This window comes from Talpa europaea (assembly GCF_964194135.1).
Source record: "Talpa europaea genome assembly, chromosome: 12".
Lineage (NCBI taxonomy): Eukaryota > Metazoa > Chordata > Mammalia > Eulipotyphla > Talpidae > Talpa > Talpa europaea.
In genome coordinates this window covers 7,727,022-7,743,485 of record NC_140079.1, presented here as the reverse complement: position 1 = coordinate 7,743,485, position 16,464 = coordinate 7,727,022, and the positions used below count along the sequence as shown (strand labels likewise).

The 16,464-nt window shown below is 58.0% G+C and overlaps 1 protein-coding gene across 2 annotated transcripts in view; it reads left to right on the top strand.

Moving 5' to 3' along the window:
- The window catches only part of AP3D1 (adaptor related protein complex 3 subunit delta 1), a gene marked incomplete at both ends in the record, with an annotated part of 42,338 nt that overhangs the window by 21,841 nt on the left and 4,033 nt on the right, over nt 1–16,464 (top strand). Inside the window, 19 exons of one of the 2 annotated variants that reach the window (XM_084250692.1) lie at nt 2,254–2,361; nt 3,668–3,797; nt 4,595–4,734; nt 4,918–4,991; nt 6,145–6,194; nt 7,572–7,621; nt 8,299–8,347; nt 9,667–9,812; nt 9,900–10,048; nt 10,120–10,350; nt 11,227–11,458; nt 12,078–12,223; nt 12,671–12,812; nt 13,274–13,345; nt 13,940–14,015; nt 14,335–14,537; nt 14,919–14,992; nt 15,698–15,872; nt 16,360–16,425. In XM_084250692.1, the coding sequence (XP_084106818.1) occupies nt 2,254–2,361; nt 3,668–3,797; nt 4,595–4,734; nt 4,918–4,991; nt 6,145–6,194; nt 7,572–7,621; nt 8,299–8,347; nt 9,667–9,812; nt 9,900–10,048; nt 10,120–10,350; nt 11,227–11,458; nt 12,078–12,223; nt 12,671–12,812; nt 13,274–13,345; nt 13,940–14,015; nt 14,335–14,537; nt 14,919–14,992; nt 15,698–15,872; nt 16,360–16,425 (2,313 nt within the window). The remainder of the gene's footprint in view (nt 1–2,253; nt 2,362–3,667; nt 3,798–4,594; nt 4,735–4,917; nt 4,992–6,144; nt 6,195–7,571; nt 7,622–8,298; nt 8,348–9,666; nt 9,813–9,899; nt 10,049–10,119; nt 10,351–11,226; nt 11,459–12,077; nt 12,224–12,670; nt 12,813–13,273; nt 13,346–13,939; nt 14,016–14,334; nt 14,538–14,918; nt 14,993–15,697; nt 15,873–16,359; nt 16,426–16,464) is intronic. The other variant, XM_084250693.1, reaches the window with a different exon arrangement.

The window sequence follows — 16,464 nt, the reverse complement described above, 5'->3', positions numbered from 1 at the left end:
GTGTGGGAGTTAGCAGCGCTGAAGGTGGCAGGAACTCTGTCCCTGAGGCCCTCCACCAGCAAACTGTCTTCTGCCTGTCGCTGAAGGCCTCAGAATCCACCGAGAGGGGAGTCTGGGAAATACCATCCACCTCGCCTTCTCTTCTCCTTCCCGCTTCTTAGTTGGAGGACCAGCTTTGCCCGTCCCTCTTCTTAGCCCCTCTCCCAGCTGGCAGAGAACCTGCCGAGGCGATATGCCTTCCTGGCCAGGGACTTGTGAGGCAAACCCTGTGCCTGTTTTCAACCACATTTATTTTTTCATGTTTTAAAGCGGGTTTTGGTGACCACTGGGTTCCTCTTTGGCCCAGAACTTTGAACGTCTTTTTTGCCATGTTTCACATGGAGACCCAGCCACCCCTTCCAGTCTCCTGACACATTAGGGGCTTGGTGGCCCCAGGACTCACAGATGCCCTGTACAGATGCTGAAGCCCCATGAGAGTGGGTGCCCCCAGGGGATAACCTGGTAGTGGGCTGGGCTCCTGGGCCAAACTCCATGGAGCAGGCAGACACTGCAGGCACTGGCCAGTGTGTGGGTCTGAGGCTCCAAGCCCACCACACTCATATTTCTGAGAAGACTGACTCACAGCTGAGGCTTGGGGAGGCTCCTCCTCAGCCAGGTCATGCAGCAGCCCAGGTGTTGTAGATGCCACAAGGCTTTGAAGGGGAACTTAGTTGGGAGCAGCTGGTGGATGGCACCCAGTGGGACTGGACCTTGGAGAGGAAGGAGAGGTGGGAGGCCAGGGGGAGAACTCTGAGTGGCAGGAGGGAGGGTGGAAAGGCCCTGGCTGCTTGGGTACCTGACATGAGCCAGTCCTCCTTTGCTTCCTGCTCCCATTAAGATCTGTGCAAGCGGCTCATGTAGCTTTGCTCTATTGGTGATGTGCCCAACCCTGGGATGCCCTCTTTGCTGTCACAGTAAGGTCTAGACAGGTGACTAGAACTGCCTGCTGTTGCTCCCTCCTTGGCCTGTTTCCCTCTCCGGCACAGGGGGCCTGTTTTCGTACAGCCACAGACTGCTGCCACTAGCTCTCTGCTTCATTCATTTTCAACAAGCCTGTGACTCTGAAACACCATGGCCCAGGCCTGGCTAGGGCTCTCACTGCCCAACCATCATCTGAGTGTCCTCCTTGCAGACCTCCGTCCTTAAAAAGCCCCATAGCACACCGAACCGGAAGTCAGCTGTTCAGGGGCATGTTCTGTGCAGTGCGTTCTGATGGACTTTACCTAGCCTGGGCCGCGGTGGAATTTTAAAAGCCAGCATTTCATCATTACCACAATCTGGAAAGTTGACTCTAGTTTATTCTTTACTCCATAACATATAGGGAGTTTGGGGGACTTCTTAGGAAAGTCCCTAGAATACAGTTGACACGCAGTGTTTTCCTAAGTGTTAAAACAGGGCTCTGGGACCTCCCTGGTGGTGCAGGGGTTAAAGTCTCAGCACTTTCAAGCTGTTGGCAGCCACTGCAGCATGAGTTCGATCCCCGGCCAGGATGCTGACCCACATGGTGCAGCAGACCTCTCCTGTCTCACCCGCTGCTCCCCTCAGCAGTGTATTTCAGCAGATCTACCTGTTCTGATCCCTACTGTGTCTCTGGTGAATCCTCTCAAATTCCCCCCTATACTTCTGGCCTACCCCTAGACTCTTGTATGCATAAATAAAATCTTTAAAAAATAATAAAATAAAACAGGACTCTAGGCAGTTACAGTGGGCACTGCCAAAGTTGGGTCACAGGTGGGTGACTTCAGAGATTGGGGTATGTGGATTTCTGCTTGCTCAGGGACACCTTCTGTTTGCCTGAAAGATGAAGTCAAGCTGATGCTTTTTTCCACTTTTGGGACGATCCTGGAGGAGTTGTCCCCAGCTATTGTAGGGGAGACACCCAGTGAAGCAGAGGTTCTCAGATTCCACTTTGGAGGACTGCCCCATGTGTGCCTATTAGATGGGGTTCTCAAGCAGGGAGCTACCGCTGGAGCTGGTGACTGATACTAGCCTAACCCCCCAGCACCGGGAACCGGACTGTGCCCAGGGTCTCCCCTAGACCTGTCCAACTCCCCTCTGAGTGGCAGCATGGCCCTGGCTACTTGTTACTCGTCATCCAAGTCCAGTTCCAGGCCTCAGTGCAGGGCGAGTGGGGACATGCTAGGGCCAGGCGATGCTGAGTCAGCACAACCCCTGCCCTGCCCCCACCCTGCTAACCCTCTCATCCCTTTCCAGGACCTGAGCAGCCCCAGCCAGTACGACACCGGCGTTGCACTGACTGGCCTGTCCTGTTTTGTTACCCCAGATCTAGCGAGGGACTTGGCCAACGACATCATGACACTGGTGAGTTGGAGAGTGTGCCAGCACCCCTCGGTCTTTGCTCTCTCACATGATTTGGGCCAGACAGGTGTTTGGAAAGCCAAGGCTGAAACATCACACCAAGGTCATTTGGCCCTGAGAAGCAGACCAGGGTCCCGGATAAGGTGGAAAACCAAATCCCTGTCTCTCCTTCATCACCTGTGGGGCCTGGCCTCGGGCCACTGTCATTCTGCTTTCAGATCTAACCTTTGAGGCAGTCGTGCAGGGGTTAGCTCTGCATGAGGTGTTTGAGCGGTCGCTGTCTTGCTGAAGTGTAGGTGAGGGGGCATCTCAACCAGCAGCAAGCCGTCAGGGCGACCCTTTCCTTTCTCCATCTCTGGTGCCGTTAATTTTCATGTGGCCACAGCACAACGCCTGGCTAAGTCTATACAAAGGCAAATCCCCCTGTTCCTGGTGTCAAAGGTGTCCAGAATCTTGATCCTTAACAAGCCATCCTCTTACAAATTGTGGCCCAGGGCCACTGCAGTGAGCCTCCAGCTAGTGGGGGTCTTTGGAATGGTCTGGCCAGCCTGTGTGCTGTGCGTGTGATCAGGCGCCAGCGTGTGTCTCCAAGACTCACGAGACCCAGTCAGCTTCCAGAGCAGGCCCACTGGCTGTCCTTGTAAACGGTCGTATCAACTCACAGCCCGACACTCACTCACGTGGTATCCATGGTGGCTTCTGCGCAGTCAGGACCTGCAAAGCTGATAGTAGAGCCCTGGGGCACTTCCTGAGTGGGTGCCGTGGCCTTGGTGAAAGCATTGAGTTGCTTGTGGGGCACGTTCACGCTGGGCCACAGGGTAGGGTAGCTTTCTCAGCACAGCTCCCTGGGCCCTGGCAGGTAAGGAGTGTGCCCACCTGGGGTGAGCGGCATTCCTGGCCAGAGTGTAGTCCCTGGGAGGGGCAGGAGCTCAGAGCAGCACCATGTGGAGCTGTGCAGGGACCAAGGCCCTCAGAGTCCTGCTGTGGGGCCAGGCCTCAGGGCCAGGAGCCCAGTGCTGATGTGAGAGCCCCCTTCCCGCGTGGCCCTCTTAGGCCCCCTCCCCTCACTCCTCAGTGGGCCCAGGTGAGCTCAGGAGAAGGGTCTCAGCCTGTGAGGGCAGGCCTAGGGATCCATTTCGTCCAGGCACCATGTGGTCCCTGTGCTTGGCGGGGCTCAAAGTCTAGAAGCCAGATGAATTGGAGAGGGGTTTCCTCCAGGTGGGGGAGGTGAGACACGGAGGTGCGGGAGGTGAGGGGCAGGTGCAGAATGCAGTGGCAGCACAGGGAACTGTCACCTCTACTCCCACAGATGTCACACACCAAGCCGTACATCCGGAAGAAGGCTGTGCTGATCATGTACAAGGTCTTCCTGAAGTACCCCGAATCACTGCGCCCTGCCTTTCCCCGCCTGAAGGAAAAGCTTGAGGACCCCGATCCTGGTTGGTTTAAGTAAAGACGGGGCGTCCCCAGCACGTCTCCAGGGGCCTTGGTGCGGGTGTTGTCAGGAATGAGTAAGGGGACACTGGGTCCTGGGATGGCCCCAGACCTGGCCCTTGGCCCCCTTGGGGAGTCCCTGTGCAGTCTGACACACCCCGTTTTTGAACACCCTTGACTGTGGCCCCCCCAGCTGCGGGTTCCCCTGCCATCCCCGGCCCGGCCTGGGAACTGCCCTCCTCCTGCAGCCCTGTTTATCAGTGTGGGGTTTAGGAACCAAGGCCTGGGCATGGGTTGTGCCTCCTCGAGGCCCGCTGGGCAGATGCCCACACCACACGCTGGGGCACCTGACTCCCTCTGGCTGGCTGTTTCAGAGTCATGTTCCCACGTCTCAGCCTGGTCCGCACCTCAGCTTGTTCGGCGTCCTGCCATCCTCTGTCCCTTTCCAGCGGGGACCCCGGCTAAGAGTGTCAAATAACTGTGGGTCCGGGTCGGGTTTGTCCGGGGATCGGCTGTGTGTCAGGAGATGTCAGGTGCAGAAGGTCCTAGTTGGGGAAGCAGGAGCAAAGCGGTAGGTGTGGCAGGTGTGCCCGACCAGAGCACGGGGGTACCAGCTCAGGGGGGGCCTCTGCACTTGGGTCTCTCTGTCCCGCCGCAGCCCTCTTCTCCAGGAAGTGCTGCCTGTGGGGGCAGCCCCCAAAGCGGTTGGGGTCTGAGCTGTGCCCACCGGAGATGGGCTGAGGAGGATGCCCCGCCGGTGAAGGGGACATCCCTCGTTGAGGATGCCTCCCTTACTTCACAGGGGTCCAGTCAGCAGCAGTCAACGTCATCTGTGAGCTGGCCAGACGCAACCCTAAAAACTACCTTTCCCTCGCCCCACTGTTTTTCAAGTTGATGACCTCTTCCACAAACAATTGGGTCCTCATTAAAATCATCAAACTGGCGAGTATCCTCCCCACCCTGTGGAGGAGCCCCTGCACGTGTCCTTGAGAGGCCCGGGGTAAGGGTTGGAGTCGCGTGGGCGGGAAGCCTCCACAGTGTGGTGGGGTGCGCTTCTCGAGGTCACAGACAAGGACCCACACGGGCCTGTTCCTGCTGTGAGTGACCCTGGCTTTTCCCTCCTAGTTTGGTGCTCTGACCCCCTTGGAACCAAGGTTGGGCAAGAAGCTAATCGAACCTCTCACCAACCTGATCCACAGGTAGACCCTGGACTCCCTGTCTTCAGGGTGACTGGCATGTGGGAGGGTTGGGCTGTGAGGAGAGTCTCAGAGAAGTAGACACATGAATTCCCCGTGTGTGATTTTCTCCAAATGATCTGTGCCTTTGGGGCCAGCCCCCCTAGAAAACCTGGTGGCTTTTCTCCCTTTAATTCAGATTTTGAAAGAGCAAATGGTAAAAATAATCCAAAGGAAGAGAGGCACCCTGCTTAACCCTGCCTGCTCATAGCTAAACCTCAGCGGTCTGAAGAGCCTCAGATGACTATGTCCCTTGTCAATTCTAGAATGTTCTAAAGAGTTCCCATGCCACTTAGGATGCCTGTGGTTGAATTGTGGGTTGGCACAGGAGCTCTTGCTCCAGGAAGCCAGGTTGGCAGTCGGGGGGTCAGGAGGAACAAGGCCGGATCAGGTATTGTGCTGCTTGCTCCGCTGTGTGCAGCCTCCCTCCCTCTGGGGTTGTTCCCAGGCTGGTAAATGGATCAGAAGTTAGGGCATCACTGGATAAAACCCATGTCTGGGCTTGGCAAGGTCTGGTTTTAAATAATCAGTTGTCCAGTTTGTGACATACAGTGATTTTCAGACTCTCTAAGGCCAGGATCAATGGACGAGCAGCTTCCTCACCTAGAGCTTAGGTGGCTAGGCTCCACGGTGGCACCTGTGAGAATAGCAGTGCAGTGGACACGTCGAGTGCCCCCACCCTCCTTGGCCACTGCCCTGGGCAGTGCTCATCACACCCCCAAGGTGACACCTGGGCCATGGGCATTATGCTCTGTGTGTTGTGGCCACGTCCAACTGTCCCTTGGGCTCCCCAGTCAGCATAGAGCCAGGTAGGGGTCGAACCCCTTCTGTGCTCCCAGAGCAGTTAGAATGTAGCCTTTGTTCATGGGTGTTTCAGAACTGAAAGCTCAGGAGCGCAGACCCCTATCATGGGAACCTTGCAGGTGGTCTTGGCTGTTGGTGAGCAACAGGGGTACGCCTCTGTTCTTGGGGTCATCTAATGACCCTGGTGAGAGAGACGGTGGGCTGGCCTGAGAGGGCACGGGTGCGGGAGGGCTGGGCTGAACCCAAGGGCCCTCGATGAGTGTGTCCTCAAGCGGCTCCTCCCCACCTTCACCTCGCGCCGTTCTTCCTCCAGCACATCTGCCATGTCCCTGCTCTACGAATGTGTGAACACCGTGATCGCAGGTGAGTTCCCACGGAGGGGCCGGGGACTGGGTGGGGGTGGGAGGGACTGTGACTGGCCAGTCCCCGGGCCGTGCCTGAGTGGTATCAGGACTCCTGGAGTTGGGGTTCTTGTCTCTGCCTGCACCTGAAACCTCCTGTCTAGAGCCCCTTGGAGGTGTGAAGAGCTCAGTGGTCCTCTGCAGCAGCAGCTACTACCTGTCCCCGGGTTCAGTAGTGACATCTCTTATCCAGCCCTTCCACCATACCTGCCAGTAGGACCTTGTTTCTTCTAAAACAAATCTCAAAATATGAAAATAAAGAAAGCAAATCTCAGGCACCATGTGCAATTTCCCCTGTAGAGACTTAGGGTAGGGATCTGTAACAGCAATTTTGGGACAGGATCGCATGCCCTCTTGGCTGCCCTGGGGCTCCTTAGGGTCCATTTGAATGAGCCAGGCCACCTGGAGTGGCCAGCAGTATTGATCTGCTGGCTCCCCAGTCATTGCTGCCGTCCCAGCGGCCGTCTCCTAGTTTATGGCCGTGTCATTCTGGGCCTGGTTTCCCAAACAGGCTGCTGGAGCTGGCGGCTCCGGGGCTGCAACTTCTGGTCACCTCTGTCTGCCTGAAGCTGCAGGGAAACCAGCCTTATGGCCCTTCCTTGCTTGCACCACTTTCAGCTCAGGCGACCCTGACTTCTTTGCCACCATCGTACACCTGTGTCACATCCCCTGTCCCTGAGGTTCCCATCTCCCTGGATGGCCTCTCTCCCTGAACCCCCTACCTCCCTTCCTGGGAGGCAGGCCCTGGCCCAGGCTCTGCATGGGCTGGGCATGTCCCTGGGCCTCAGCGACAGTAGCTGGGAGGATAAGGGCAGGCAGGCAGTAGGTGTTCAGGCAGGGAAGAGGCTGGGAGAATGGGGACTAATGGGGTGAACGAGAGCCCTTTCGCTAGCCATGGGTAGAAGAATTGGGGTTACAGAGAGGGGTGGTCCTGGGTGAACTGTATCTGGGTTGATGGTGTTGAGCACCAGCTGGGTTGTGCTCTTGGGCTTCAGTCTGTTCTCTTGGCCACAGAGACCCAACCGCCGACCAGGCAGTGGTCACATGGTCACCTCCACCCATGTCAGCCCAAGACCCCAGACTGGAGAGCAGCACTCTCAGGAGTCACATGTTTGCATACACACTTCAGGGCCAGGGAGCCCATCTGTGAGGTGGAGGGAACCCCCAAAGTCCAATTCTCAGATGCCACCTCCTAAGCTGGCCTTGCCCAGGAGAGGCGTCAGGCCACTAGGCCGGCCCTTCCCTGCATAGACAGCAGTGGGGCTGCGCAGTTCTCCTCAGGTTATTTTCCGTGGACAAGTCAGCATGGTGAATTACTGACAGAGCTTGTCTGTTTCAGTTCTCATCTCTCTGTCCTCCGGCATGCCTAACCACAGTGCCAGCATCCAGGTACGTCCTGGAATCAGTCACAAAGGCGCTCAGGGCTTCTTCTGTCTCCGGTGTCCCCTTCCTGAAAGCCCCACGCTTGGGAGGGAGCAGCCCCTACATGAAGGTCACGTGGGGTGGACGAGTGAGGGACGGAAGGGTGGGCACACCCACTTGCCAGGGCTATGGCTTCTGCTTGTTCTCTGATGACAGCTCGGTTCTGCCTTGCACCAGTTTGAGCTCAGGCGACCCTGACTTCTTTGTCACCATCTTGGCACCTGTGTCACATCCCCTGTCTCTGAGGTTCCCATCTCCCTGAATGGCCTCTCTCCCTGAACCCCCCTAAAATCTTTGCCCACCCATTACCACAGAGCCCCAGGGATCCCTGGAGTGGGCTGGAGACCATTGGGAGGACCACCTTTTGTTTTGGGGGTTCAAGTTTATTCTGATGACATAACATGTAGCTCAGTCCCTGGATCCCAGTCTTCCCCAGGGGTCACCTTCAAGCCATCCTGTTGTGTAGTCACTTTTCGGCAACTTGGAAGCCACCAGTGTGTGCACAAGTGTTTCTGGAATGTCCATGTGCATGCCTGCTGTGCCTTCTGCACGTGGGCGCTCCCGTCCCTGCTTCCTGGGCCCTTAGGGCTCAGGCCAGATACACCATTGGGATAGGAGACGTGACCAGCATCTTCTCTTTGCAGCTTTGTGTTCAGAAGTTACGGATATTGATAGAAGACTCCGATCAGAACTGTGAGTGGCCCCACCCCCTGCACCTTAGTTTCTGTGGGAGTAGGGCTTTCCTGAGAGAAGGCAGAACCTGTGACATGACTCTTCCGTGGAGACAGCATCAACAGGCCAGCACCCAGCCTTCAGATGTGTTGAGAGAACCAGCCTTTGTCCATGCAGTTGCTGCCCCTGCACCTACTCCCGTCTACAGGGGTGGTGGGACCTGCATGAGGCCCCTTAGAGGCCTGGCTCCAGGGAGGAGTCACAAGAGGGGCCGAGAGCACAATGGTGTGAGAAGGTAGCCATGCTGCCGCCTGCTCCAGCGTGCCTCAAGATGTGTCATCTCTAGAGCCGTTGGTGTTCCCACGGGATTTGTGGGTGTGCTTGTGGTTAACTAGATACGCTAGCTCAGGCTGTCCTGGTCCTCCCCTGGGGAACACAGAGGAGCCTCCCCCACTTTGCCATGTACCTGGCTTGTTCCTTTTTAGATATGTTGTCAAGGAGTCCTACCAGTACCACTCCCTGGTGCCTGGGCTTTTGATGACCCAGGGGAGGTTGGGGGATCATTTTGAGCCCAGGTCTGTCTCTTTAGAGGAGGGTCAGCAAGCCTCCTGGAAAGGGCCAGACAGTAACTATTTCCAGTTTTGCGGGCTTCATGGTTCCCGCTGTTGAAGAGAACCCCCACGGGACATGGCCGTGTACCAGTAAATCTTCACTTACAGAAACAGCTTCACCCTAGATGGGGCCTGTGGCTGCGTCTACCACCCCTAGCTGAGACAGGGTGTGGGGTTGGTCAGGGCACATGGGGCATCTGGGATGCATGAAGTCCTTGCCTGGCCTGGGGCTTTGCTAGCACTTGCTCTGCCTTCCAAGACACCTTGGGGCCAGCCAAGGGCATAGTCCCAGGCACCCGTTTTGTCCAGACCAACTGGGCAGCCAATGTGCCCCCTAACAGAACACCTCTAAAAAGGGAAGATGGGGCCTCCCCTGGTGGCGCAGGCAGTTGAGCACCACGCTGTGAAGCTATCTACAGCCTCTGCAGCACCGGTTCAATCCTGGCCAGCCGGCAAGGGTCCCACATGGCGTGGCAGACCTCTCCTGTCGCACCTGCTGCTCTCCTCAGTGGTGTATTTCATCAGTCTGCCTGTTCTGCTCCCCGCTCTGTCTCTGGTGAATCCTCTCACCCTCCCGCGCCTCTGGCCTGTACCCCAGTTCTTGTATAAATAAATATTTTTTAAAAATTATTAAAAGGGAAGATGGCATGTACACGGCAAGATAGGGGAGGCTGCTCTGCACGCCAGCCCCAAAGCCCATGGCTTAACCATGTTTCCCCATCCCCACAGTGAAGTACCTAGGTCTGTTGGCCATGTCCAAGATCCTGAGGACGCACCCCAAGTCCGTGCAGGCCCACAAGGATCTGGTCCTGCAGTGTCTGGATGACAAGGACGAGTCCATCCGGCTGAGGGCCCTCGACCTCCTGTATGGGATGGTGTGTGCCTCTCCTTGAGTCCTGCCCAGCCCTCCCCCAGCCCCTGCAGGTTGGGTGGTCCCCCTTTCTCACCAGCCCCCTTTCCAGGTGTCCAAGAAGAACCTGATGGAAATTGTCAAGAAGCTGATGACCCACGTGGATAAGGCTGAGGGCACCACATATCGAGACGAGCTGCTCACCAAGATCATCGACATCTGTAGCCAGTCCAACTACCAGCACATCACCAACTTTGAGTGGTGCGTCCCCCGCAGCCAGGGGTGCCCAGCGGTGCTTGGACACAGCTCAACACTCCCGCTGCCCCCCACAGGTATATCAGCATCCTCGTGGAGCTGACCCGGCTGGAGGGCACCCGCCACGGCCACCTCATCGCTGCGCAGATGCTGGACGTGGCCATCCGCGTGAAGGCCATCCGCAGGTTCGCGGTGTCGCAGATGTCCGCGCTGCTCGACAGTGCCCACCTGGTGACCAGCAGCACCCAGCGCAATGGCATCTGTGAAGTGCTGTATGCGGCCGCCTGGATCTGTGGGGAGTTTTCAGAGTGAGTGGGCCCTCTGGGGGTAAAGCGGAGTTCCCCCTTGAGTGGGTACCCCAGGATTCCTAGGGGGTGGATGCTGAACAGGTGCCCTGGAGGAGATCCCCATAGATCCTCCCTCAGTCTCGGTCTCCTGGTGATGCCCAGCTCCCTGCCAGCGCCCTGGCTCTAGACTGTAGTATCTCTGACACTTTCTGGTTGGAGGGATGTTTCTTTGACCTTAAAATTTTGTCATAAGGACTAATCAAAAGCCAGTAGTAGCCGGGCGTGGTGGCGCGCGCCTGTAGTCCCAGCTACTCGGGAGGCAGAGGCAGGAGGATCGCTTGAGTCCAGGAGTTCTGGGCTGCAGTGCGCTATGCCGATCGGGTGTCCGCACTAAGTTCGGCATCAATATGGTGACCTCCCGGGAGCGGGGGACCACCAGGTTGCCTAAGGAGGGGTGAACCGGCCCAGGTCGGAAACGGAGCAGGTCAAAACTCCCGTGCTGATCAGTAGTGGGATCGCGCCTGTGAATAGCCACTGCACTCCAGCCTGGGCAACATAGCGAGACCCTGACTCGAAAAAAAAAAAAAAAAAAAAAAAGCCAGTAGTAGCGCACCTCAGGACCCAGTCCTCACAGATGCTGGGCTTTCTCGGGTTCCCAGCAACCCTCACTCACGGTAATTGCAGGCTCTCCCAGCCAAATACATGGCACGGTGTCCTTTTTTCTGTTGACCTTTCTTCATTTAGCTGCTCTAATGGTCACGCCGCTGCCATTGTGGGGCCGGGCACGTTCTCACAGAACCCCCATAGCAGAGCGCCCGACTCTGCTCTCCACCCTGCCAGCCGTGAGGCAGGGCTGGGGCAGGTGCAGGCATGCTCACAGGCCTCCGCTGTCCCCAGGCACCTGCAGGAGCCCCACCAGACCCTCGAGGCCATGCTGCGGCCCAAAGTCACCACGCTGCCTGGCCACATCCAGGCTGTGTACGTGCAGAATGTGGTCAAGCTGTACGCGTCGATCCTGCAGCAGAAGGAGCAGGCTGCCGAGGTGGAAGCGGCCCAGGAGGTCACCCAGCTCATGGTGGAGCGGCTGCCCCAGTTCGTGCAGAGTGCAGACCTGGAGGTCCAGGAGCGGGTGAGGGCTGCCTGGGCCTCCCCGCTCAGGTTGGGGCATGGGGAAGCACGGCCTCTGAAGGTGTCCATGTTGGTCTGCCCAGTGGTGGCCAACTTCTGCTCTAACAGGGAACCTGGGAAAATCCCCTTTCATGGCTTCACCCCTGGTGAGGAGGCCCTTGGAATCACCCACAGTTGGAACACAACAAGGGGGGTGCCCCAGAGCAGGTGGACAAATGGGAGGCAGTTTGAGGGCATGTGATCGGCAGGACTCGGGGTCAGTCGGCCTGAGAGAAAAGCCTCACAGGTGCCATGGGCCTCCGGGAGCCTTCTCCTTGCTCCAGAGCTGCCAGTTTGACGTGAGTCCTGGACATCTGCTGCGCAAAAGCTTGGGGAGGCTGTATTGGCCTCTCAGGTGCTGGGGTTCTATTACCCAGACCGACAGTGCTTGGCAGTGCTTAGGGGACCCTGGCACCTGAGGTCCTGAGGACTCTGAGCCTCAGCGGTGCCTGTCGTGGTGACCTAGCCCTGCAGTGGGAGAGGTGGGAGAGGCCGGCCTCTGCTCGTGGAGGCCGCTCTGCCAGTGTCCTCTCAGGTCCCATTGTCTCTCACTCACCTATAACTCCCCCTCTCCCACATAGGCATCCTGCATCCTGCAGTTGGTCAAACACATCCAGAAGCTTCAGGCAAAGGAGGTGCCAGTGGCAGAGGAAGTCAGTGCCCTGTTTGCTGGGGAGCTAAACCCAGTGGCTCCCAAGGCCCAGAAGAAAGTTCCGATTCCTGAAGGGTGAGCCATGAGCCCGGTCAGAGGGCCTAGGGAGTTGGACGGGGCGTGACAGCCATGGCTGACCAGTATCCTGCCTCTAAAGGAACAGTGGGCGGGAGCAGATGTGCCCGGAACCCGCTGTTCAACAGAAGAGGGGCAGGAGGAATGGCTGGTGCCTGACCCTTGTGGGCTGGACTGACCATCCCTGGGATACCCTTTCGTTCTCTGGGTCTTGTTGCCCCATCCTCTGTGCCACCCTCTGGGAAGTGGTTGGGGGAGGCATTATGCTGTGGCATCCCCAGAATGTGGGTAAAGCTAGTACCAAATCCAGTGTGCCCCAGGCTCTGCCTCACTGCTGTGAGCTGGGGCAGCTGCCCAGCCTTCCATGTCCTTGTCTCAAGGGCACGGCAGCATCTAGGGCCAGGACCACAGACTGGAGCCACCTTGTGACCCCACTGTGTACTATAGCCTGGACCTGGATGCCTGGATCAACGAGCCCCCCTCAGACAGTGAGTCTGAGGACGAGAAGCCCAAGGCCATCTTCCATGACGAGGAGCAGCGACATGCCAAGCAGCAGCCGCCTGAGGTGGACGAGGAGGAGCTAGCCCGGGTGAGCGCCTTGGGGTATAGGGCTTCATTCCAGCGTGCAAGGTTGAGATATCCAGGAACAGCAGGCAGCTGTGTCTCCCAGCTTCCTCCCCATTTCTTACCAACTCCACACCCGCCTGCCCTCCGAATGGGGAAAGGAACAGCTTCTCCCCAGAACCCCTTCCCTGGCTTGACCGACCCTTTGGGCATTGTGGTCTGGAGATGGCACCCGAGCTTGTCTCAGCTCTGCCCCAGGAGCTGAGCAGCCCCAGGGAGCCTCTAGCCTCAAAACAAAGGCCCTCACCCCCACTCCTTGGGGTTAATACTGACTGCCTGTTACACCTTCTCCCGTGCCCCCCTCACCCCTCATCAGTCACCATCTCCCTGTGGGTCCAAGGATGGGAGATCTTGCCTGTTGCTCTGTAACTGCCTCCACCACGCCCACATGCTCGCTGACATGCATGTTGCCTCCTGTCCCTGTAGCGCCGAGAAGCCCGGAAGCAGGAGCAGGCCAACAATCCATTTTACATCAAAAGTTCCCCATCCCCCCAAAAGGTAAGGCGAGTCCCAAGACACTCTCAAGGGGCCTTCCCCCAGGTACTGCAACGAGGACACGGGGTCACTACGCAGGCAGACACGTGTGTGTCACAGTGGGTCCCGTGACACGATGACAAGAGAGTCAGTCCCGCATGGTCCCCGAGTCCGGCTAATTTACTGGCCCGAGGCTGCAGGGGGGCACTGACTTGATACCTGCTCATGTTTTCAAGTTGCTCTCACTATGTCATCAGTGCCATCAGCACACAGGTCGCAGTTTCTCGTCCTTGTGGTAAGATAGCTTTAGGATCCAATCCTGCAGCTCACATGTGAGCAGGCCTCACCAGTTGTAGTGGCCGTGCTGTCCATCACTGGCCTTTGGACTCCGCAGCCGTGCTGGTGGGGACAGTGGGGTCTCACCGGGGCTTCAAGCCGCATACTCAAAGAAACAAAACGAGGCTCAGATGGGGAAAATTGACAAAATGCGTGGCCTCACCCTGCAACTGCCCTGAGTTGTTCACACGCATGCGTGCCCGGCGCTAGGGGAGCTGTGCTCCAGGAAGTGCCCTCTCCATGCCTCCTTGCCTCGTGATGCCTTAAAACTTGCTTCTGCAGAGGTACCAGGACATGCCAGGCGTGGAGCACATACCTGTGGTGCGAATTGACCTCTCGGTGCCCCTGAAAGTACCAGGCAAGCTTTTGCATGACCATTCAGACCTGGGGAGCCCCACACTCCAGGTCCCAGATGCCCTCAAGCCAGCCTTCCTCCTCCTCGGGCTGGTGTGAACCCCTCTTTGCACCAATCTTGGCTCCTTGTCCGAGGCATGCCCTGAGGTGGCAGACAGTGGAGGCTCCAGCCCTGCTGTGCCTATTCTCCCTCTTTTCACCCCCAACCTCCTGCCCAGCTGCTCCTTGGCATTCAGAGGGGTGGGGCCTACCATTCCCTCACCCTTCAAGTGCAGTGTCTGTGGGGGATGCGACATGGGCCCTCTGCACGCTGCCGCCTGTAGGCATGCCCATGTCAGACCAGTACGTGAAACTGGAGGAGGAGCGGAGGCACCGGCAGCGTTTGGAAAAGGACAAGAAAAGGAGGAAGAAGAAGGAGAAGGAGAAGCGGGGTAAAACGCGGCGCCACAGCTCACTGCACACAGAGAGCGATGAGGACATCGCCCCGGCGCAGCAGGTGGACATTGTCACAGAGGAGATGCCAGAGGTCAGCGCACATGCCCCCCACAAAGGGCAGGAACAGGCTCTTCCTCGTCGCTCCCGGCTGTGCTTGAACCACCCACCCATGTCCAGCACAGGTGGTCAGAGGCCATCTTCCTCTGGGAGGCTATGAGCCCTGTCCTCTGCCCTGTGCCCCAGGATAAGGGGACAGGAGGACCGGGGATCTAGGCCTATGAGTGGTGCCCCCTCCCTGGCTCCCATCCTCATTCCATTACCTTGCATCCCACTCGCATGCCTGGCCCTGCATTGGACCTCCCCATAGGTGTGGGCCATTGGCCCTTTTGGGCGGTTGGGAAGCCAGGCCTGTTAGACTAGGGCCAGGGCCAGGACTGGTTGAACTGGATACCAGATCCCTCTCCTCCCCCAGAACGCTCTGCCCAGCGACGAGGACGACAAAGACCTCAATGATCCCTATAGGGCCCTGGATATTGACTTGGATAAGTAAGTGGGGGCTGGATGGGAGCCTGGGCTTGGAGGTTCCCGTGCTAGGGGTGTGGGTCAGAATGCTGCCAAGGGGGTGCTGGAGTAGACCCTTGGTGTGGCCGAGACCAGCCTGGGGCCTTGCTTGGGGATGGGCAGGCGTGGCTGGTCCAGCCAAATCCCTGCACGGGGTGACTCTGCCCCCTCTGCTGCTCTTGCCACTCCTGTAAGGACAGACTCACCCTAGGCACCTGCAGTCAAAGCATGAGGTGTCCCAGCTTAGTGCACTCCCGCCCCGTCTCCCTCTAGTCACTTGCTGTCCCAGAAACTGTTCAGTCAGGCGCTGCCCGTTTGTAAAGGGACCCTCTCCCCTGCTACTGTAGGGGCATCACGCAGCCCTGAACTCCATGCCTTTGGGCACCTTGGGAGGGCAGGCAGAGCCCTCAGGCTCATCCCCTCACCCTGACATCATCTGGGCTGCCCCCTTCTCTGCTTGTGGCCCTGCCTGCACTGGATCACTGGGCCTGGGTTTGAAGAAGGCCACATAGGACCTAAGCCCCAACCCCAGTTTTTCTTGGGATCTACACATGCCCTTGTTCTGATAGCAAATCCTGGTGAGACCAGTACCCCAGGCCACTCCTGTCCCCTAGTCCTGCTGCTGCCCGCCCGCTGGCTTCACCCAGCCAGTCTTGTCATGCCCCTCCTGACCTGGCCTCTCCACCCCAGGCCCTTAGCCGACAGTGAGAAGCTGCCCATCCAGAAACACCGAAATGCTGAGACCTCCAAGTCTCCTGAGAAGGATGATGTCCCTGTTGTGGAAAAGAAGAGCAAGAAGCCCAAGAAGAAAGAGAAGAAGCACAAAGAAAAGGAGCGAGAAAAGAAGCGGGAGAGTGAGAAGAAGGTAACAACCTGGGGGTCTTGTTTTCCTCCCCCAAGTGGCGGGAGACTCGCTCGGGGAGAGAGCCCTGTACAAGCTCCAAGTCCAGCCGGGGGAGGCCCTGGGCCCTCACCATCTTGTCACCGAGAGTGAAACAAGCCCCCGCTGACGCCTGCTGCCGGCACGTTCCATGCTGCACGCTCACTCACACACGGGGAGGCAGGCCCTGGAGGAGGCTTGCACGCCGCTCCCCAGTCTCCCTGCGCTCATCCACCCCGTGTTGGTCCTTCATGGCGGTGACCAGCCATCGTCCCTGGTGAACATTGCTGTTGGAAACAATGTGTCTTTCCCCGAGGATGTGTTTGAGGGTGCTGTTCTTCTGATGACAACTGTTGGACCAAGCTGTGCGAGCCCCCCGCTGGCATCTCAGCTCCCAGACAGCTTGGATAATGCGGGTCCTGTGCCTGCTGGGGGCTCCTTTGGCCATGGGCTTGTCTTCCTGTGGTTTCAGGGTGAGGACTTGGATTTCTGGCTGTCCACCACGCCACCACCCGCTGCTGCCCCAGCCCTGACCATGGTAAGAGCCAGGGGACAGCCCGTGCCAGCCCCACACGGC